The sequence below is a fragment of the Onychostruthus taczanowskii genome, unplaced genomic scaffold (assembly GCF_017590055.1).
Source record: "Onychostruthus taczanowskii isolate IOZ18803 unplaced genomic scaffold, ASM1759005v1 scaffold5, whole genome shotgun sequence".
NCBI lineage: Eukaryota > Metazoa > Chordata > Aves > Passeriformes > Passeridae > Onychostruthus > Onychostruthus taczanowskii.
The window spans coordinates 7,266,698-7,286,364 of record NW_024502568.1 but is presented as its reverse complement, the minus strand read 5'-3'; the positions used below and the strand labels follow the sequence as shown (position 1 = coordinate 7,286,364).

The 19,667-nt window shown below is 42.5% G+C and overlaps 1 protein-coding gene across 3 annotated transcripts in view; it reads left to right on the top strand.

Moving 5' to 3' along the window:
* The window catches only part of NT5C2 (5'-nucleotidase, cytosolic II), a 53,144-nt gene that overhangs the window by 18,563 nt on the left and 14,914 nt on the right, over positions 1–19,667 (top strand). Inside the window, exons 2-3 of one of the 3 annotated variants that reach the window (XM_041415297.1) lie at positions 3,763–3,836; positions 16,071–16,130. Coding sequence is in view for 2 of the 3 variants with exons in the window: in XM_041415295.1 (XP_041271229.1) it covers positions 2,374–2,378; positions 3,763–3,836 (79 nt within the window). In the remaining variant the exon portion in view is untranslated. Of the gene's footprint in view, positions 1–2,177; positions 2,379–3,762; positions 3,837–16,070; positions 16,131–19,667 lie in introns of those variants that run through there. The other 2 variants (XM_041415295.1, XM_041415296.1) reach the window with 2 other exon arrangements.

The window sequence follows — 19,667 nt, the reverse complement described above, 5'->3', positions numbered from 1 at the left end:
AACTTGTTATTTCATCCTTTCCTTTCATGCCCAGAGGATCTTTTCCTTCAGGTGGTTGAGGTTCCTAGGGCCCTCAGTTTGCTCTTGCTTTATAGTCATCAAAAACAACTTTTGTAATTTCTCTGTAGCATTTGTTTTGAGGAGATGTTACCTTTTTGTAGCCAACAGACACAATGCCAGGTTGAATGGGGCTTGGAGAAACCTGATTTGGTGGAAGGTGTCCCATGGCAGGGACTTGGTTGAATGGGGCTTGGAGAAACCTGATTTGGTGGAAAGTGTCCCATGGCAGGGGCTTGGAATGTGATGATCTTTAAGGTCCCTTTGGCCCCAAACCATTCTGTGATCCTGTGATTTGATCAGTTTTCTTGTAGTCAGGCTGAGTGTACCTTCAATTAGAATTCAAGAACAGCTTTGGAATGGGCTAAGTCTGCAGCTTCTGAGAAGAACCTGGCTCTTCCCAGAAACTGTGCTAGAGATTTAATCTCAGGTTTTAATTTTAGTTTCTAGGACACTGCAGATATTTACTACTTTGAGTAAAACCCCAAATTAAGCTGGGCAGTTTCTGGGAGTAAATATTTGTAAGTAGCTGCTTTCTCCCTTGTGCCTAGGGGAGCACTGTTCATGGGAGATTTCTTTATCAGGATTTAAAACTGAGGTCCTGAGTGCCTACAAAATAAACCAACATCTATCTTAGCCTTCACAAGAGAAGTAAAAATGATCCTTTTTTTTTTTTTTTTTTACCACTGTTTAGTCTGCATTTAATCTGCCAAGGCATATGCAAGTTTAAATTGATTAAAGTGTTCTCATTTCCTGTCCTGAACATGTTGTGTAATAACCTTCTTTAGCTTTTTTTAATATTTGCTCAGTCTCACTCCAGCGCTGGTGGGTGAAGTAATTACCACATCAGATCAGTTGGTAGGATGCCTTGAAATCTGCCAGCCTGGGGTGTGATTAGACCCTGCCAGTGCAGTTTGTAGGTCATAGGCAATAAGTGCAAATTGGTGGAGAAAGAGGCATCTTCACCAGCTGTTACCAAAGACTGCTGCTATGCTAATTTTCCAAAAGACTTATTTTGGAACAAAAATACACTAGTGGGTGCTATTTGTTTTGGTGTTCAGAAAACTTTTCCAGATCTTCAGTCTCAAGGTATGCTGGTTTTGGGTTCAGTTTCTAAATACTACAAAAGCAAGGGATGACATTTGTCAGAGGTTTGGTGATCTTTCCATGGTTTTTGGTCAGTTTGGTGTTGTCATCATCTAAACACAGGCAGGCTGGACTGGAACAATCTCTTGGGTCACAGCTCCCTTGTTTCTGCCTTTCACAGGCACTGTCATATTACCCTTTTTGTGAGTGCATTCAGCTGTGTCTTAGTACTGGTGGTTTTTTTTTAGTCCTCATTTGGGAAACTTACCAAATGTTGCAATTCTGAAATGATCTTGTGGTCTTTAAATTTCCCTTCTTGCTCCTGTCCTGTAAAGACAGAAAACTGTGCTGCAGGGATTAAGCCTAAAGGCAAGAGCAGAACTGGACTCTGCAGGTTAGACAAAGAAATGTTGCTGGTGTCTCCTGGAGGTATGTTATTCCTTCTTAAAGCTCTGCATTCTCAGAAACAAGCTGCACAAACATGAGATCAGAAATTATGCTTGAATTAGCTAATAAATAATGTTTCCTGACAGCAGCAGCAGCACCATGTAATCATATGCATTGTACAAAGTATCAGACTGTATTTAGTACTAAATAGTGCTTCTCCTTGGTCTCTTGTAAATCAGAGCTGTCTCGATGTTAAAAGACAAACAGGGATTCAGATTGCAGATTCAGATAATTTGCTCCACCTACTCAAAAGCCAGCTATTTCAGGAGCAAATTTTAGTGACTTACGAGCCCATCTCATATTTCCAAAAGGCATTTCTTTACTGGTTTGCAGTGTTCATCCTATCACTTTGTCTTCTTTAGGAAATAAATAAATCTATTAGAAAAGAGCGTCATCTATAACCTCCAAGGCCCCTTAGTGACAAGCCCCATTGTCGAAGGCAGGCACTTTGCCAGGAAACAGTGACTCCCAGAGAGAGTGTGCAAGGTTAGAGGGAAAGTACACTACTGCCAGAGAAACTGTATTCCAAGTGGATTTGTGTGGAACAACAACAATATCCAGTGACTGGTTAAATTAGCCACAGATGTGTTTTCTAGAACACTGTCCAAGAAGATATACAGTACTTTAAGGCTTGGTTCAGGCATAATGATCTTCTGAAGTCAAATCAGATCCAAGCAAAATTGCATGGGTACCAGGGAAGCTTTAAAGGAATTCTGTAATATGATTCAGACAAGTAGATGAATCAGACTGCTGCGAGCTGAGCAGGGAGCACATCGGTGAGAGATGAGGTAAGAGGAGCGCGCAGCAGCCTGGGCTGAGCGGATCGCTGCTAGAATCCGGGCTGTGGGATTGACAGGGCTGGTTATGCCGGCCACCTGCCTGGAGCACAGCCTCCCCAGGGCTCCTTCCAGCTTCCCCAGCTTCCCCATCTTTCCCAGCTTCCCCGTCTTTCCTGGCTTCCCCATCTTTCCCGGCTTTCCGAATGTGCACTTGGCGTCTCCGCTGTGTCTCGCCGTCCCTGAGCCGATGCCGCGTCCTAGGAGGATAATTACTGCACTGATGGCAGTGCACGTAGTAAATATTTGGAGAATTTTCACATGCTGAAATCAGAGCACAAGTGAAGGCTCTGGGACTTTTCTCCTACAGGAGAATTTTGTCTTGGCATCACAGCTCGAGCGGTGCATGGGATTTCGGTCTGAGATGGGTGTTGAAAAGCTCAGCTTCCCTCCCACAGACGAGTTCTGACTCTCATTTTTAAGGTTCAGATAAGCCAGTGGAAAGAAGTCCTGTTGAATTACAGATCTGCTTTATGCTTTAAAGTTCTGGGGAAACGTAAGCAGCTTAGTTACTGTCGTAGTTGGAGCAGGAAGCAAGAAAAGCTTTTGTTGTATTCTCTGACCTATTTCTGTACCCTGTTACTTACTTGAACTAAATTGGATATCATGTATTAATGCTGTCATCTAAAAGGGCCTGGAAGCATTCAGCCTAGAGTCTGTTTGTAATAAGCATTAATGGTAAAAGTCAAAATTACAAAATAGCAGTTGGCAAGTTTCAGAGGAATTATAAATAAAAAATTTTCACAATAGAAATGGCTTATCTTGTGTATGAAAATTTTTCTCAGTTACTCTTTTTCAGAGCTTTATTACATGTTTTTAATGGTATTGGTGAAAATGTGAAAATGGATCTGTTTGGGTTTGCTTTGAATTTCCAGATATAGTTCGAAATAGGAGGCAAATGCTGTGAATTTATTCACAGAAATTATTTTATTTTCCTTCTTACCTCTTACCAATTATTTGTTTTAATCAAGTGAATTATATTGCTTTGCATCTACTGCTTCCAGTTTCATATCCTTTGAGGTCTGTATTCTGCTTCAGGAGATTTTGCACTTGTATTCTTAGGAATTTTTGCAGGTCACATGGAAGGCCGTGTGAGTGTGCATGCATGCGTGTATGTCTTTGGACAGCATACCAATCATTAGAATAATTCTGCAAAGTCATGGCTTTGCTTCAGGAGAACTCACAAAAAATGAGACTTGACTCTGTTTTCAGGTATATTTGCTGATTTTGACCTATGGAAGCCCAGCATCCTGACAGTGGCAGAATGTGTTCGTTCTAAAACATGAGTATTTTGAAAATGCTTGTATTTCTGGTGATATTTCTTCTCTCTTTTCAGGGTCTTTGTAAACAGAAGCTTAGCCATGGAAAAGATAAAGTGCTTTGGTTTTGATATGGACTATACACTTGCTGGTGAGTATCTTCTTAAGTTTTTTGAGCACTGACTTAGTTTGGAATATTGCTTCTTGCTGAGCAAAAAACAGCAAAAAGCTGATTGGGTTACTCCAGTTAGCAGGTGCTTCTTCTATTACTAAAGGTATCTTTCACTATTTGTTGCACTTTCATTTTAGGTGTTTCCCTTAAATTTGTTATCTTCAAGCTGTATTTGGTCACAAGCCATGTTACTGTGGTACAGTTCCAAGTGATTATGGGTGTCAAGAAAACCAAAGCTTAAAGCATCTGCTTCCTTAGATTCCACTGTATTTTGACAATGCCCCTTGTGCATGCTTGGCTTTGAATAACAAGGTGATTTCTTTCATCCTTGGTGCACATGGCAGGCTACACCTTTGGCCAGCAGGTTCTTCTAGTCCTGGGAGAGTCATTTTTCAATAGGTTTCCTCTTTCCCCTTCCTGGGTTAGCCACACCAGTGACTGATTTTGAGAAGAGGCATGACAGGGGCAGTGCCTTGTGTCAGCTGAACGAGTTAATTTGTAAAGCTTTGCCCATTCTTTATGACAGATAAACTTTGGGAGGTTGCGTAAGATCTTTTGGTTTCATAAAATTCTTTGCATGACTTCTCCATCTTTCAGATATTCAACAGGCAAGTTCCCTGAGACTTTTGATGAGAGGAAATAAAGCTACCATTTTCTTCATAGTCAGACTTTTATGTTATGTTTTTTAAGGAAGGAAGAGATAAAAAGCTCACTTCCACTTTTCTAGGTTATAGTATCACACAGGCTGTAACTGAGGGTGTCATCTACCATCCTGCCTTCTTTCTCATTACCACCTCCAAGGTTATGGATAAAAAGTTCCTATCACCACTGATATTTCAGTTCAGAGCTGTTGTGTATATGAACTAAGAAAATGTGAGGTAGGGTGTCAGGGTCACCTAATAATAGGTTAATGCAGTATGTCAGCTATGGTCATCTGGTTACTGTGTGCTGAGAAGGAATGAGAGATGAGTAAGAAGGAATGAGAGATGGCTGGGGACGTGTGAGGGTCAGAGTTGGGGTCAGAGGCTAAGTGAAGGGCAGGAAGGTTTCCATAGGCTCATGGTTCAACTGCAAGGAGCAATTTTGGAGACTGTGGCAGGTAATTGCAGTTTATATTTAGATCAGTTCCTTGTGTTCTTTTATCTACAAGGAAGTAGTTACATATAAAAAGTTTGGTTGTTACCCACCTTATTTATACATCTGTTTAAAGTTCTTGCCACTTTTTAAATCATTAAGTGTATTGTTAATCTGTGCTGGGTATGACTGCAGGCATGTGCTTTCTGTTTGTGTTTCCCAGCTGTGACAGTCTTGTGGCAGTGCTTTAAAGGGCTGCATGAAAAACAGTTGTTTAAGAATAAATACTTTAAAATAAAAAGAAAATAAAAGTGTGGGTTTCACTTCAGTAACAAAAAAGCAACTTCTGTGCCTTTTGCAAAGGAGGTGGTGGCACTTCCCAAGGATCCAGGTGATCCCAGGGGCTGGTTTGGAGCATGAAGTTTGTTGCTAATTTCCATCCTGACAGAAGGACAGCTTCAGCACTGTCCTCACTTATCTGACTGTTCATTTTACTCAAATGTTCCTTGTTCCTGTAAACACACAGCAAATGTGTTGTTATCCACAAAATGATGCTTGATTTGATGAATGGAAAAAAATGTGAATGTTTCAAGCATGCTAAAGCAGTACCAGGGACATAAAAACCTGGGGCTGGAATATCACAGTGCTCCAGTTGAGCAGGCAAAGTCAGTGCATTTGGGGGAGTTGAGAGACAGGGTGTGAGGCAGAAAAAGAAATGGGATGTGGTCTGAGCAGAAAACTGGAAATCTGGCCCTCTCTGGGGTAAGCTGCTCTCCTGTGACTTCTTCCATGGTCCAACAGAGATAATAGTTGCAGATCATTTCACTAGGAGTTGTGAGAATGTAATTAGGTTGGAAAGCTTTTTGCAGATGAAAAACATTATGACTGGTAAGTACTGTTTCCCTTTTTTCCACTCAAACTGGAAATTAAGCTTTGAAATTACCTGTTTATTTTTGTATGTCTCAGAGTCATCCTTTCCTCTCCATGTGGGCTTTCATTTTCTGACCATTATTAGCTACCTATAGCTTGCATACAAGAAAAAATACTATCCACTGCAGGGGCTTTAAAGAGTGCAGTGTTAGAATATGATTACAATTGTAATAAATTAATTGGAAGTTATAATGAAGAAGTGGAACAAGGGAAGTATTACAGCTATAGTCAGTGCATTCATGAGATCCTCTTGTGTTTCCTGATTGGTCACGTTATCCTTTACCCACTCTTTCACATGGGCATGCTACTTCTCTTGATTAAAAAAAAAAAAAGAAAAAAAAAAGTATAAAGCCAGTTTATGTGTAATTTAACATCTGGAAATGGTATCTGCATACCAGATGGCTCATGCTGAGCAGAAGCCTTTTGGAGACCATTCAAAACACGTAAATAGGCCAAAGAAAAGAACAGAAGCATCTCCAGTGTCATTAGCTCCTCATCTAGTTTTCTGCATTTGTACTTTCAGACATGGCTAGGTTACTTTTCTGTAAAGTTTTTGAAAACATCCAAGCACAATCTTCCTACTCAACAACGTAAGGCAGGCGGAGCCATTGACCCTGCCAAAATCTGTACGTGACATCCCCTTTTGTTGTGTATTTTCACATCAGAAATAGACTGTTGACAGTCATACATTTGCCATCTCAGAATGATTATTTTGATACACATTGAATTACCTGTCTTGTAAAGAAGTACTCCTGTCTTGTCTGTTTCTTCTTTCCAAATCAATGACCACTGGTAGCACCAAAAGTCTTCCTTAGGAGGTGGCTCAGTACCAGAAAATTCAGAATAATTTAATGTATTTTGAACTTTAGAAGCTTGAGACAGTTGTATTCCTGTACCATATGAATTTAAGGACACAGATCTACTTACAATAACCATCTTTTCTGTCTAGAATAATCTAATTTTGGTAGGGACATGGCATTTGCATTTTGAAGTCTATAGTAACAGCTACCATGCACACGCTGCAGTGATCGTGTTCTACTACCAGCATGTCTGAGAATGTCAGCTTGCCAGCTGAGAGCAGTTTTAGTATCATCATGTTACATTGCACATAAAGTACAATTTCATGTGTTATTTTTTAGAGTAGCACTTCTTAGAGTTATTAAATTAAAGAACATTTAACTCAGCATTTAAAATAATTCAAGGCTATCTGATTCAGCATTTGCACGGTGATTGTGTAAGCTTTCAAGCCAAAATTAGGTTAAACTTTGAATTTTTGTAAATAACTCCTGTGTTCCCTGATTGTGCTTGTCTCTTTCCTGAGAAATACTGTTAATGGTTGGGTTGGGCAAACAAAGTCTTTTTGTGTAGAAGAGCCTGAAGGTTTTAGCTTTTTTGTCTGAGAAATGATGGACCTTAAATAGCTGAATTTGTAATCGCAGTGATTACATCTAGAATTTTGACTGCTGGGAAAATATAATGAAAGCAAATTGAAATAACTCTCACAGGTTTTAGATTTCTTTTTTTCTCATAAAGGATTGTTGTATTCTCATGGAGTGAGTAAGATCTCTTACGTGTATGGAAACTCCCAAATCTCCCTAGGTTAATGTTCTAGATACAGTAATATTAGAGGCTCAGAAATCTGTGTTTTGTATGAAACTGGTTGTCCTCGTCCTATTCAGTCTGTTTATTTATGTACATTTAGTACATAAAATAATGCTTTTTAAAGCTAGGTGTTACTGGGAGGCAAGTGGAAGGAGCAGGAAGGGCAGCAGGGGTTGGCTGTGGTTTGTGTGCTTAGTTAAGTAGTTTCTGTTTAAAGTCTTGCAGCAGTTGACACAAGCAGGAGTCATCAGCTATTTCAGCCCTTGCTGTTGGTGGAGGTTAAGACAAGTTTCTGTGATGTTATGCAGCCCTTCATTCCCTGCCTCTGACCTTGCTGCCTGCCAGCCTGGGAGCGAGGCCCTGCCTGTTCCCTGCGGCGCTCCTTGGGAAGCCACAGCGTTACACCCAGGGCTGAAATTGCTGTCAGGGCACAACTGAGAATTATTGAACAATTCCTGTTTAAATCAGAGAGATTGAAGGTCCTATTGCTGTTATTTTTTGTTTGCTAAATAGTAGTTTCATTTATTTTCTGAGTGATTCATCTCTGCTTATTCATCTAGCCAGAAGATCAGCAGTCACTAACAATTCTGGTCCGCCTGCCTGTTTTCACCAGTACTGTCAAAACTGCTCGTGCTTTGGTAAAGGAGAATGTTGCATGCAATCCAAAAGATTCACAGTCTTCTCTGTTTTGTGTTTACTGCTAAGTGCATAAAATAAAATAAAGGTATGTCAGTGGAGAGTCTTTACAATGGCACTCACCTGAGCCTGAGGAGCTGGTGACACCCATTGGAAATGCAGCAGAGAGAGATTGGTTTCGCACAGCTTTTATTTGGCTGCTTCCTACTCAGTATGAGCTACACTTAATTATTGGATCTGGATCCAAATAATGCAGGAGGCCTTGGCATTACCAGCTCTTAAATGGGACAGGCTGCACAATGAGGTGATGGATAGATGTCCCTTGACAGGAGCAGAGCTAAAGCAGTGGGGTTCCCAAACTGGCTGTAATTTCACACTGGGCCGTTGGCAGATGGAGAGGGATAGTAAGAATTACAAACTCAATTGTGCTTGAAAAGGTTCCTCTGTGACTACTCTTCTCCAAAAGTTACAGCCTTGTTGAAAGTTTATTTTCTATCTCTGAAGTAGATAAGAGGTAATATCAATAGACAAGATGCTTTCATTTGGAATTCTTTTCCTGTGCTTAATTCATTGCTCCTTCTGTGTTCTTCAGAAAGTGATAATGAAATTATCAATGGCTGCTGAAAATGGTTTCAGTAAAAAAGAGGGGAAATGAGGCTTGAAAAATACTGGTTTTGTTGTGTGCAAATGTGATTAATGCAACATAATCTGATTGGTATATAGCTTGTGTCTGGGAAACATTGCCAATTTAATGCCAAGGTTTGGTGCACTGCAAAGATTTTATTGCAAAATTGCTTATGCTTTCAGCTTGTACCATTTCCTTCTCATCACGTGGGAAAAGATATGGGAAAGACAGCTTTAGTCTTTCCCAACTCAATCCAAAGTGCAACATGCATAAACAGGTTTTGCCCTTTCCTCAGGTAGGTGTTCATGTCAAAGCCATCCTTGCAATTTGGAAGAGGAAATTTTTTCACACCCTCATCTCATTTTTGAAATGCTTTCCTTTACCTGTTGGCTCTTCCTACACTCTTCCCCATAAAAGATACACTCAGCCAGAAGGTAGAATTGGATTGTTGCTCTGTGTGATCTGGCAGAATTGAGAACTGGTTCTTCAGTCCATCTACTGTTCTTACTGTAGCCAAGTCTATCAGGTTCCTGTGTTTCAGTTTTGTTTAATTTTCATGAGAAATGGGACTCATGAATTTGTACCTTGCATGAAAAAAATTTCTGGATTGCACAAATGAAAAACAAATCATAGATGTAGGAGTTTTATACATGAAAGATTGAGCTGAGTACTTAAACTACTGAGCTCATAAACAACTACAGTGTATCTGGATGTCAGTTCAGGTGCTGTTATTGTCTGTTTATTAGTGCTGAACTCTAATGCAAATGTTCTAACAGGCACTCCTGCTTAGGTTAAAGGTTTGCCTTTTTTTCATCATGATATAAGGACCACAGGCTTTGAGGCTCTTTTGGGGAGATACTAAGCAGTTTTGCTTCTTTCCCAGTTTGCTGGATAATGCAGTTCTTTGTATCATACAGAAATAATGTGGTGGCTGGAGAAAGGAGTTGGTAGATGTGCAGGAGAAGCCTTCCAATTCTCCTAGCCAGGACTGGGAGATGCCCTGGCTGCTGCACATCTGCTGTCTGCCTTTTCATATTTGCACATTGCCAGTTTGACAGGTGCAGATTTTGCAGATTTCAGAGGCAGGGTTAGCCATTGGTGTTTTAAAGCTAAAGGCAGACGGAGAAGCCGAATTGTTCCAAGTATGCTTTGAGCTGGATGTCTTTTCAAATACCAGCGCAGTGATTATTGTCGCTGCTCTCTTTGTGTTGCTGCTCTTCAGAGCCTGACCATTTAAAGCTGTGTAATGAGCAAATGAGGTCTGGAGCTGTGGGATCTCAAATGCTGGCACTGGGAAGGAGGAGTGGAGAGAGCATGTGTTGCTTGCTCTGTCCCAGTAAATCACTGACTGACAAACTGCTAATCTGCTGTCTGTGGATTCTTGAAGAATCACGGTGATAAACAGAAGCTGCTGAAAGAACGAGTCTTCACAGTGTAAGGAAAGTTTCAAAAGCTGCTATATTCTGTTTTCTTGCTCTTAAAAACAAGATGATAACACCAAGCTGGGTCAGCAGGCTGTTAGTATACCAAGGCAAGCTCGATGAAAATAGGGAGGCATTTTTCAATCTAATCGACCCCCTTATCTAGTAATCTTAATACCACAACAGAAGTACTATTAAGTTGCAAATACCCTTGTGATGACTCCAGCAGCTTACTCTGTAGGAGGAACCAAAGCTGAGAGTACAGAAGGCTTTAACTCTGAGATCACATGTGTGCCATTGCTTTGTGAATGCCTTATTTTAGCACTACAGAAAAACTTCTGTATGTGGCTTCTTGCCAGTATGGGCACTTGAGCTGCATCTAAGCCCAGGTGCACGCTGTTAAACAAATGTGTGGCCTTGGAGGCTCGCTCTCTTCAGTGAATATAGAGAAAAATAACAAGCTGAATCTGTTTAGATGCTGATAAACCTGAAAAATGACTTAGATATATTATGTTAATGACTTCTAGACCTTTAAGTAATTTACTTCTTATTTCTAGATGCTAGAAAATTATGTTTGAACCTGAAGCTCGAGCAACTATTTCTTCCCTGTTCATAAGTCTTTACCGAAGAACTAAGCCCATATTTTGGCACAGTAGTTTGTTTCCATGGAAATGCAGGGATATTTCCAATATGAGATTATAACTCACAGTGGGCTGTATCTGAGAGAGGTAAATTGTGAAGGCCATTTGTTAAGAACAAAAAGCATTCTCTTGTGTCAGGGAAACTAAAAATTTCCTGTGAAAGAAGAGGTGACTCTGTAGTCATTTTTAAAATATTAATCCAGTGCAAAGGAAAGTTATACCAACTATTAAAATATAGACAAACTGAAGTTTCCTTGAAATGCAGTCTGAGTTGCTTCTCTCAACATGCACAATGTGACCTCAGTGCTGCTGTTCTTACCTCAAGCCATTCATTTTTATTCAGCAGAAGAAATCTTTCCAACACGAAGCTCTGCTCTGCCAGCCTCTGAGGCATATTCAAACAGCCCAAATCTTCGTTACATCGCAGGCAAACAAATTGCAGCAGCAGAGAGCTAAAAATATCTAGAATTTACCAATGAGAGCACTAATAAGCCTGCTTTGGGGAGAGTTAAAGCTGATGATACTTAACAACACTTGTTTTTAATAGGAGCAGAAAGGCAGCACAAGAAACAACCTGAAGTGTGGACCCAGCAATTCACAGCCAGGCTGCACACACTGTGCTGTGTCAGTCCTTGAAGCAGCCACAAGCCCTGTCTTCCTTCACACAGCCTGTTAGCATGCAGAGCGGGAGAAGGGCAGCTGATACACTTCCAGGTTAGAGGTTTTAGAGCAGAAAGCTGTGCTGTGCACTTGGGGGTGTTTGCAGGAGCATCAGAGGGAAGGAATTTTCCACTGCTCTCAGGCTGCGGTGGGTGCGTTGCTGCGGCTGGGCACTGCAGAGCCCGGGTGCTGCTCTGGAGGGGAGCTCTGGTTTCCACCCAAACCCCAGGTTTGGCTTGGTCAGACAAGGGTGCCATGGAGCCACTGGAGCTCACATCCAGAGGATGCAGCCTCTGATGATCAGCGACCCTTGCCCTTCTGTTAATCAGATTTGCTGTCAAAAACATCTGTGGGCACAAAGGCGCTGTGCAAGATCTGGCTGCTCATGCAGGGCAGAGCAGCTCGTGTGTTGAGCGTACAAAAGTATCCCGGGATGCACCTGGAGGTTTTGTCAAGGTATTGTTTGTTGATCACTACAGACACATAATTTTTAATGAAATAGAAGAGGCACATTAAATATTGAAGTGTGTTTTAAAGCTAAGCTTTGTCTTACTGCCCAGGTCACTTCTGTGGTTGAAAAGGTTTCTACGGGTAAGTGAAAATTATGCTCAATCTGGCAGCAGTTTCTTCTCATTTGGACTGAAAAAAAAAAAATTCAAAGAAACAAACCAGTGTTGCTACCCATTTTGTTTGGTATTATGAAAAGTCAATTTAAATATAGGCTGAAGTGCTGCAATTCTGCTTTCCATAGTCGTGTTCATTTTTATTTATGGTTTAGTGCTTAAAATCAAACCCCAGGAGACAAGAGGACTGGAGACTGTTCCTAATTGGTTTTCAACTCATTTTGACTGTAGACAAACCCTTTATGGTCACAGTTCAGCCAAGTTCATAAACAAATGGCAAGTCAGAAGTTCACCACGTTCCTAATTGAAAACATGTGAGCTGTCCCATGGATTTCATTTGGGATTTCTTGTGGTTGCAGTCAGGCACGTTTACCACTTTGTCAGTTTGTTTACAGGCACTGAGCTCCCAGGTCAGCACAGCACAAAGCTGCTCGACTCCACTGCCTGCACACAGGGCACTTGTTTGTGTGGGCAGAGATGACCCAAACACTGCTGGACACACCAGAGCTTTAAACTGGAGTGTTTTTCCCTTCATGGCCAGCAAGGATACTGTGAAGAGAAATGCCTTCAGTGGCTGTGGCAGGAGCTGAGGGTAACACTTGATGTGTCATTGGAAAGAGAGACGCAAGGCAGGGGGATCTGGAGGTCTGTGCTTATCCCCATTTCTGGGATCGCCAAGCCAGCTGAGTTTTTCTACAGAGAGTCCCACAGTACAGGTACCTCTGCAGGGTTTGTAGTTCTCATGGGAAAGAAAATCCTCAGCTTTATTTCCAGTGCAGAGTGACAGCACCCTGCCAGGCAGTGCAAGCCAAGCGTGAGTCTGGGCTCCCATCAGAGCTGAGCAGTCTGACTGCACTGTCACAACTGAGGGTAGTTAACACCCAGGTGTGAAACTTAAACATGACATTTCAGATTCCTTCCTGTGTAAGTAATGAATTATTTTAACATGGAGAGCGGCATAGCTTGAGAAACCTTAGCATTCCCCTTTTGTTACATTACAGTGGCAGTGCCTGACAATACCTGCCTGATTAGAAAAGGCCCTGTAACACAGAGGCTGAAGTCATTGGTATGGTGGAGCAGAAATCCTCCTCTTTTCCACTTGTATATGAAAAGTGGCATTGCTCTGTAACAAATTTTGAAGATAAGATACCCTGAAAGGAGGGTCAGTGTGTAGAGGTCAGATAGCATTCCTCACTACCTGGTTACTGCTGGGGATCCTCAGACCTCTGGCCCTACAGCTGAGACAGACTTTCCTCATACTATGGCAGTATGTGAAATGCTTGCCCAACACTTAGAAGTACATTTAATTGGTATTGTTATTTCAGTGGGGTTTGTTTTTTAATTAAGTCCAGTATCCCAAACACCTCCAGGACTGGTCACTGGCTGCTTCCCTCTGGATTCTCAGCAGAGTTGCATTTCAGATGATCGGAATTGGAAGGAATCAGTATTGGGAGCTTGTGTGAACTAGCCATTGGTGTTGTTATTGTGGAGGGGTGACTGTCACAGACACAGTGTAGTGGACACTAAATGCTGGCTTTGGGGCCATGTGCAGAGGAGATATTGACAGAAGGGTGAGTTCTGGGGATAGATCTAGCCTGTTCTGGGACATCAGGATCTCATTTGATAGAAATTGTTGAGGCAGGATGCACAGATATTTGTACTGTTGCAGGGAATGGGTTTGTAAAAGGGGATCTCAGTCCTCAAGGCTTTAACTAAGCAGTTTTTGTCAGTAAAACACTGATATAAATCTGTTCCTAATACACACTCGCATACTTGGCGAACCAAACCCACTACACATTACTTATTTGTGGTGCAATTCAGAGCAACACTTTGATCCTGCTCTGTAAGTCAGTTTTGTGTAATTTCAGAAATGTATTTGTACAAGCTTAATTATGCATGTTGTGCCTGAGACATATAAATCTAGATACCAGCTCTCCACCTGCCCATGTATGTCCCTAACTGCTGATTTGCATGCCTTACTCACTGGAGAATAAGCAGCAACTGAAAATACCTGGTTTTAGTTATTTTGCTTTCATTTCTTCAAGACTTAACACAAAGTAGTTGGGCTGCATTTCCTGTGCTTCAGAGAAAAGGCAAAACCCTGTGCTTTATATGTCTACATTTTGGCTTATCTGTCTTTGTGTGACCTCTGGAGGACCCAGAGAGTGGGTAGCATTTCTGAAGATTGGAGTATTTGTTAAAGCTTTTTGCAATCCTTTTGGAGGAGGTCATCACCTCTGGTTTAAGAAATACTGATCTTATCTGGACACCTGCAAGTCAGCAGCACAGACAGCATGGGGAAGACAGCACCTGCGTGGGGAAGGGCTCGAGACAGTTGTGCCCAAGGGATCAGAGCAGGGCTGCACCACCTGCAGGAAGCAGCTGCTGCTGTGAACTGCCCTGTGTGGGTTTGTTCTGGGGGCATCACAAGCTCCTCTCCCTGGGCTGCTCTTGCCTTCCAGCTGGGAGGAGAGGCAGGTGAGGAATTGGCAGATGGAAGGGATGAAACTCCTTCAGGAGGTGGTAGGGCATCATAAGGGAGCAACAGATGGGGAAAAACTGGAGGCAGGTGCAAATGATACTTCAGGTCATCATTTAGTGGTCCTGGCTCTGCCGCTCTGCCCGGAGGAGCTGCTCTCCCTGCAGGCTTCTGTTGTAGCAACCTCCTGATCTTGTTTTTCCCTTCCTAAACAAAGGTTCTGGTGAAGGGCAGCTGCTTCCCCAAAGCTGCCTTGGTGGTATGGGAAATCAGTGTGTTGTCACTGTTCCCAATTCAGGGCTTTTCCCAGCACCAAATCCATAGTGATTGGAAATAAAATGGCAGGCAGGACTGCTTGAAGGTGTGCAGTTTGAGACATCTCACAAATGGGAGACGACTGAAGCAGTGCAGAAAGGGGTCATTGTTTTAACTTCAACTCCTGCTTCTCTCCCAAGATCCATAAGTACCTTGCAGGAAGTGTTGGCAAGCCTTGGAACAAACCATGTTACATCTTCAATGAGAAGTGCCCTTGCCTGAATTTTTGTGTGTGGGAGCAACAAGGGAAGATACGGGCAGCCCCTAAAGGGTTTTCTCCTCCCCACAGCTTAAGCAGAGCCATCACATGTACTTCAGCCTTCCCCAGCTATTCATTTTGAAACAAAACAGGCCTTAAACGTTTATTTTCAGAGAAGCCTTCCAGGAGGTCTGCATACTTTTGTGGGTCATTTTTGCAACATCATTCCAACCAGTTCAGCTTTGTATTTAGCGCGAATTGGATCTCAAAGATGATTCTTGATTACTCTGTGCATACCTGTGAGTCGCAAAGTATCTCTGGCGTTCTCCCTGTGTGTGCTTGCCAGCGAGAGCCCTGCAGTGCAGCTCTGTGTGCAGGCTTGGTGCTGGTTTGTCCTGTGGTGCTTTGCCTGTGACAGCCCAAGTGAAAGCGTGTCCCGGTGTACGTTCGGTGCAGACGTGCCCACAGACTGACCCGTGTGCGGGGCTCTCGCTGGGAGCACCTTCAAGGGGTAGGGCAAAATTCTCTTCTCAGGTTCCCAGAGTGGCTCCTGACCCAGTCTCCCAAGTCTCCTGCATTGACACGAGCAGGCATTGTATGGTGCGAAAGGGTGTCCTGAAAGGAGTAATTTGTCACTGACCGAGGAATGGACCGTAATGGCAAAGCTGCAAAAAGAGCACAAGACCTTTTCTTAAACCAGTTTCTCTGTGTCTGAGAGAAACATGAAGGATTTGTTGTATCACTTGGGCAATGTGCTTGTAGCCTCTTCCTCCTAATTATCCCTGAGCTGATGATCTAAGACTGCTTTGTGGATATGAGGACAGAATTTTGCCTGTAGGATGCACGATTACCAACTGTGCCCCTTCTGTAAATCAGTTGTAAGTGTATTTGGAATAACTGCCAGGCCAGCTTCTGAGCTTGCCAGAGGACAGAGCTCCAGCAGACACAGTCCCACGTGGCACAGAGCTGTTGCAGTTTTAAAATCAGTCTGATTTTTTTCTTTAACAGGGGAGCCCAGTGTAACTCCGTCAAGCCTGGAGTGACACTCTGAATCTGCATCTGCCTCATGTGAGTTAAAATCCTGGCAGCAGCATTTTGCATAAGCTGGAGCCTCTGTAGAGAGCTTTTTTTTTTTCTTTTTCTTTATTTTTTTTCCTTTTCAGGAAGGCTATAAAATTGTAACTGTATGTGTCTTGGCAGCAAAGGTAAACACAACCACACAAATGCATGAGAATTGCATACCTTACTGCACAACCCCTGCTCATTCCAGACCAGCTTCCCTGCTAGCACGTCCTGTGTCAGTCAGGAATCACTCATCACAGACCTGAAGGCTTGCAGTGTTCACTCTGGGGTACAGCTTTTTACCTTTTAATGGTGTGTTGTTAAGCCAAGTAATGGTATTAAGAGGAAGCTGGAATGCTGTCAACTGGCTTCTGTTTTTTTAAAACCTTTAGTTGTTTTCTTTCCACCCTGGTTGCATAATCCACGAGCACTGGGTGCTGATTGCCCTGTGATGCTGAAGCATCTGCCTGTGTTGGAACAGGACTATTAAAATAACAATTCCTCTGGAGCTGAGGACTTGGCTTTGTGGCAGAGACATGGCCATCAAGCAGCAAGAAAAAGAAATGAGAATAAGTTGTAGCACGTGCTTTGGTTTTACTGTCATCCCATGTGTGTTGGGCAAGGATGGTGTGAAAATGTGTGTGTGGCTCTGCCTCCTCTCCTGTCACAGAGCTGGGAATGCTCAAAGACTGTGCCCTTCTAAGCTGGCTGAAAGAGCTGGGCACAGGAGACTGCGTGGCAAATAGCTGAATTCATGACATTGCCATGACACACAAACTATCTCCATCAGAGGTAACAGGATTCAGCAGCCAGGTCTGAGGGAGGGGATATTCCAGCAAAGTTTAAAACCATGTTTTCATCATGCAGCAGAAAAAAGTACTGATTTGTCCTCTCCACTCTGTTTCCTCATGGCTGCCTGAAGACATGAGAGAGAGCAACCAGCCCTGAGTACAATATTGAAATAATGGAGTAACACCTGTGATTGGGGCATCTTCCCCAAATGTGCTGCCAGAGTTGCAGTGATGTCAGCCTGTTCTTTCTCGATCTGAGGAGGTGGATGGTTTGTTTGCCTGGAGGAAGCTCCAGTTACTCAAATAAGCTTATGAGAAGTGTCAGGGGTTGTGGCTTGTTCCAGCTGATGCAGCCAGTGCTGTGGTGCAGGGTGCTGTCAGGGTGGCTCAGGGAGCTCTCAGTCTCTTCCCAGCTGTGTGTCTAATTAAAGGAAAGTTTACCTGGAACAGTAAGTGTGCTGGTAACTAGAGAACATGTATTGTCCTTTCACGAGTCCAGTTTCCTGTGTCTCTGTTTAGTTCACGTGTCAAGGAGAAGGCTCTCATTTTCCAAATATTTTGGAGCAGTAGAAAGATAGAGATGGGATCAGAGGTGTGAATGAGCTAATAGTTTAGTGTTATTCAAAGAGACATTAAGGAAGCAAAATCTAGGGCTTGAGAGGTAAGGGGAATAACTGTCCCTGTAAAAGAAACATTTAGATTAATCCTGATTAATGTACTGCCTCAGCAGATACTTGGGATGATGAAGGCTGAGGCTGATACCTCTTCTTCAGCCTTTTTCCTAATGGTGCTTCAGCTTGTTTCCTTAGAGAGTTAAAAGGAGGTCTGTGGTAATTTTCTAAGACTGAGGCAAATATAGAAATAAATAAATTGAGTGAGGGTATTTTGTGAGCAGCTGACCATGTGTCCCACACAGCTGTTCCCTGGTGGAGTGTTAAAAAGATACAGATTGTTCATCAGAAAGCCCTACAATTTCCCTGGAAAGGCTCTGCTGGAGCTGTTGATGAATCACTTCTGTTTGTCCAGAGGAGATGCCAGTGTGCTCCTGCCCAGGTGTCTGTCTGGGCAGCATCACCATGGTTGGTGACTTCAGAAAGACCAGGGCTTCCTCAGAGAAATGTTTTGTGTGAATTGATGTATTATGGATTCAGTTGGTAGCATGATCCATTTCCCAGGGGGCTGAGAAGGAGGAGTGCAGCAGCTTCATGGACAGAGCGGGGGATTGGAGTCTGTTTCACTTAACAGGGAGCTTTACAGAGCTTTGACATTCTGAGAATGTGTGCAGGTGGACTTAAAGAGTTTTCCCTGGGAAGTGCCTTTACTGTCCTGAATCAGAGGAATTCCTTGTTCCAGATGATGCTCTGGTGTCACTCTCACCATTTTGTTCATCACCTAACTTCCTATTGCTCCCTCCAACTCTAGCTCACTCCCCAGAATTGCCTTGTCAGTCACTGCTTCCTTCATTAGCTGTACCTTTTGATTACTTATTCCTATCTATAGCTCAATCAATCCTTCCTTTCCTAAAGGATAGAAAAGACTGCGTGCATTGAATGTTGTATCATGTTGTTGGTGTTTGCCATTGGTATAATATTGCTTGGAGATTTTGATAAGTGCTTTATTGATTTTAGTTATCTGTTTAAGACCATTACAGTTTGCTTATTACATTTTTAATGCTGCTAGTTTAATGGGGAAAATTAACTCTTGGGATTCTGGTACTTTTTAGGTTATTAAGAGAAACAGGAGCCCTCTGTCATGGGTACTGTGATCTCAGTCTTCTGACAGTCTTGTTTCATCTAAAGTCATTGCCTTTTTAATTTTTTTAAAAATATATTTTATATATTTTCTTTCTCCTCTCAGATTAAACTTCTGTATCCCACAGTGTATATACATATATATATATATATATATATATGTCTGCTGATGGTTACTGGGCAAAGTATAGACAATGTGTATTAATATATATCATGAGGCCCACAGATGTGTTGGATCTCTCTCAGGAAAAGCAGTCTGTCCTCTAATGAGTTTACTGTGTAACTTTCACATTTTCAGCCAAATTTGAAATATTCAAGTCTTGGAGTCAGTTGGACCCATTGAACTCATGGTAACCCTCATTGCAGTGAAGGGTTGTATTTATTTATCTTAGGACCAGTTTAAGACAGCAACATTATGGTATCCCACTCCTAAGGTGAAGGGAGCACCCAGGATTTGTAGGTGCTCATGGTTGAAAGGAATTACTTAAGTCAGGGGGTCCACAGAACCTTACAAAGTTTTATTAGTAAATTACACTTGGCATGAGAATTGGTATGTTAATCCCTGACCTTCTAGTATAAGCACACAGCACTGGGGTTTGGATAAAGGGGTAGGGTAAAAGGGAAGAGAGAAAGATGAATTAAAGAGGGGAAGAGAGAGGGAAAGGAAGAAAGCAAGAAAAAGAGATCACCAGTCCCGGCAGCAGCACTGGTGAGGTGCCCAGTGTCCTGGGGCACACGCACACCTGGCCTTTGTGGGGGTATCTTTGTACAGATGAGTCTTCCCCACCTTGAAAACAGGGCTCCTGCTTTCTGTGGAAATCTGTTACCATGTGCACTCCATTCTTCCAGACCTTTCTGAAAATGGGTCAGAGGGTCTTGGGTGGTCTTGATCTCCTCCATACTTCTCGACCTCGTTCCTGCACTGGAGCTGTGCTGTGCTTAGCTCTGGGAGCCAGAACAAGGACGTTTGCCCCAGAAAAGTGCTGTCCTTACCTCCACAT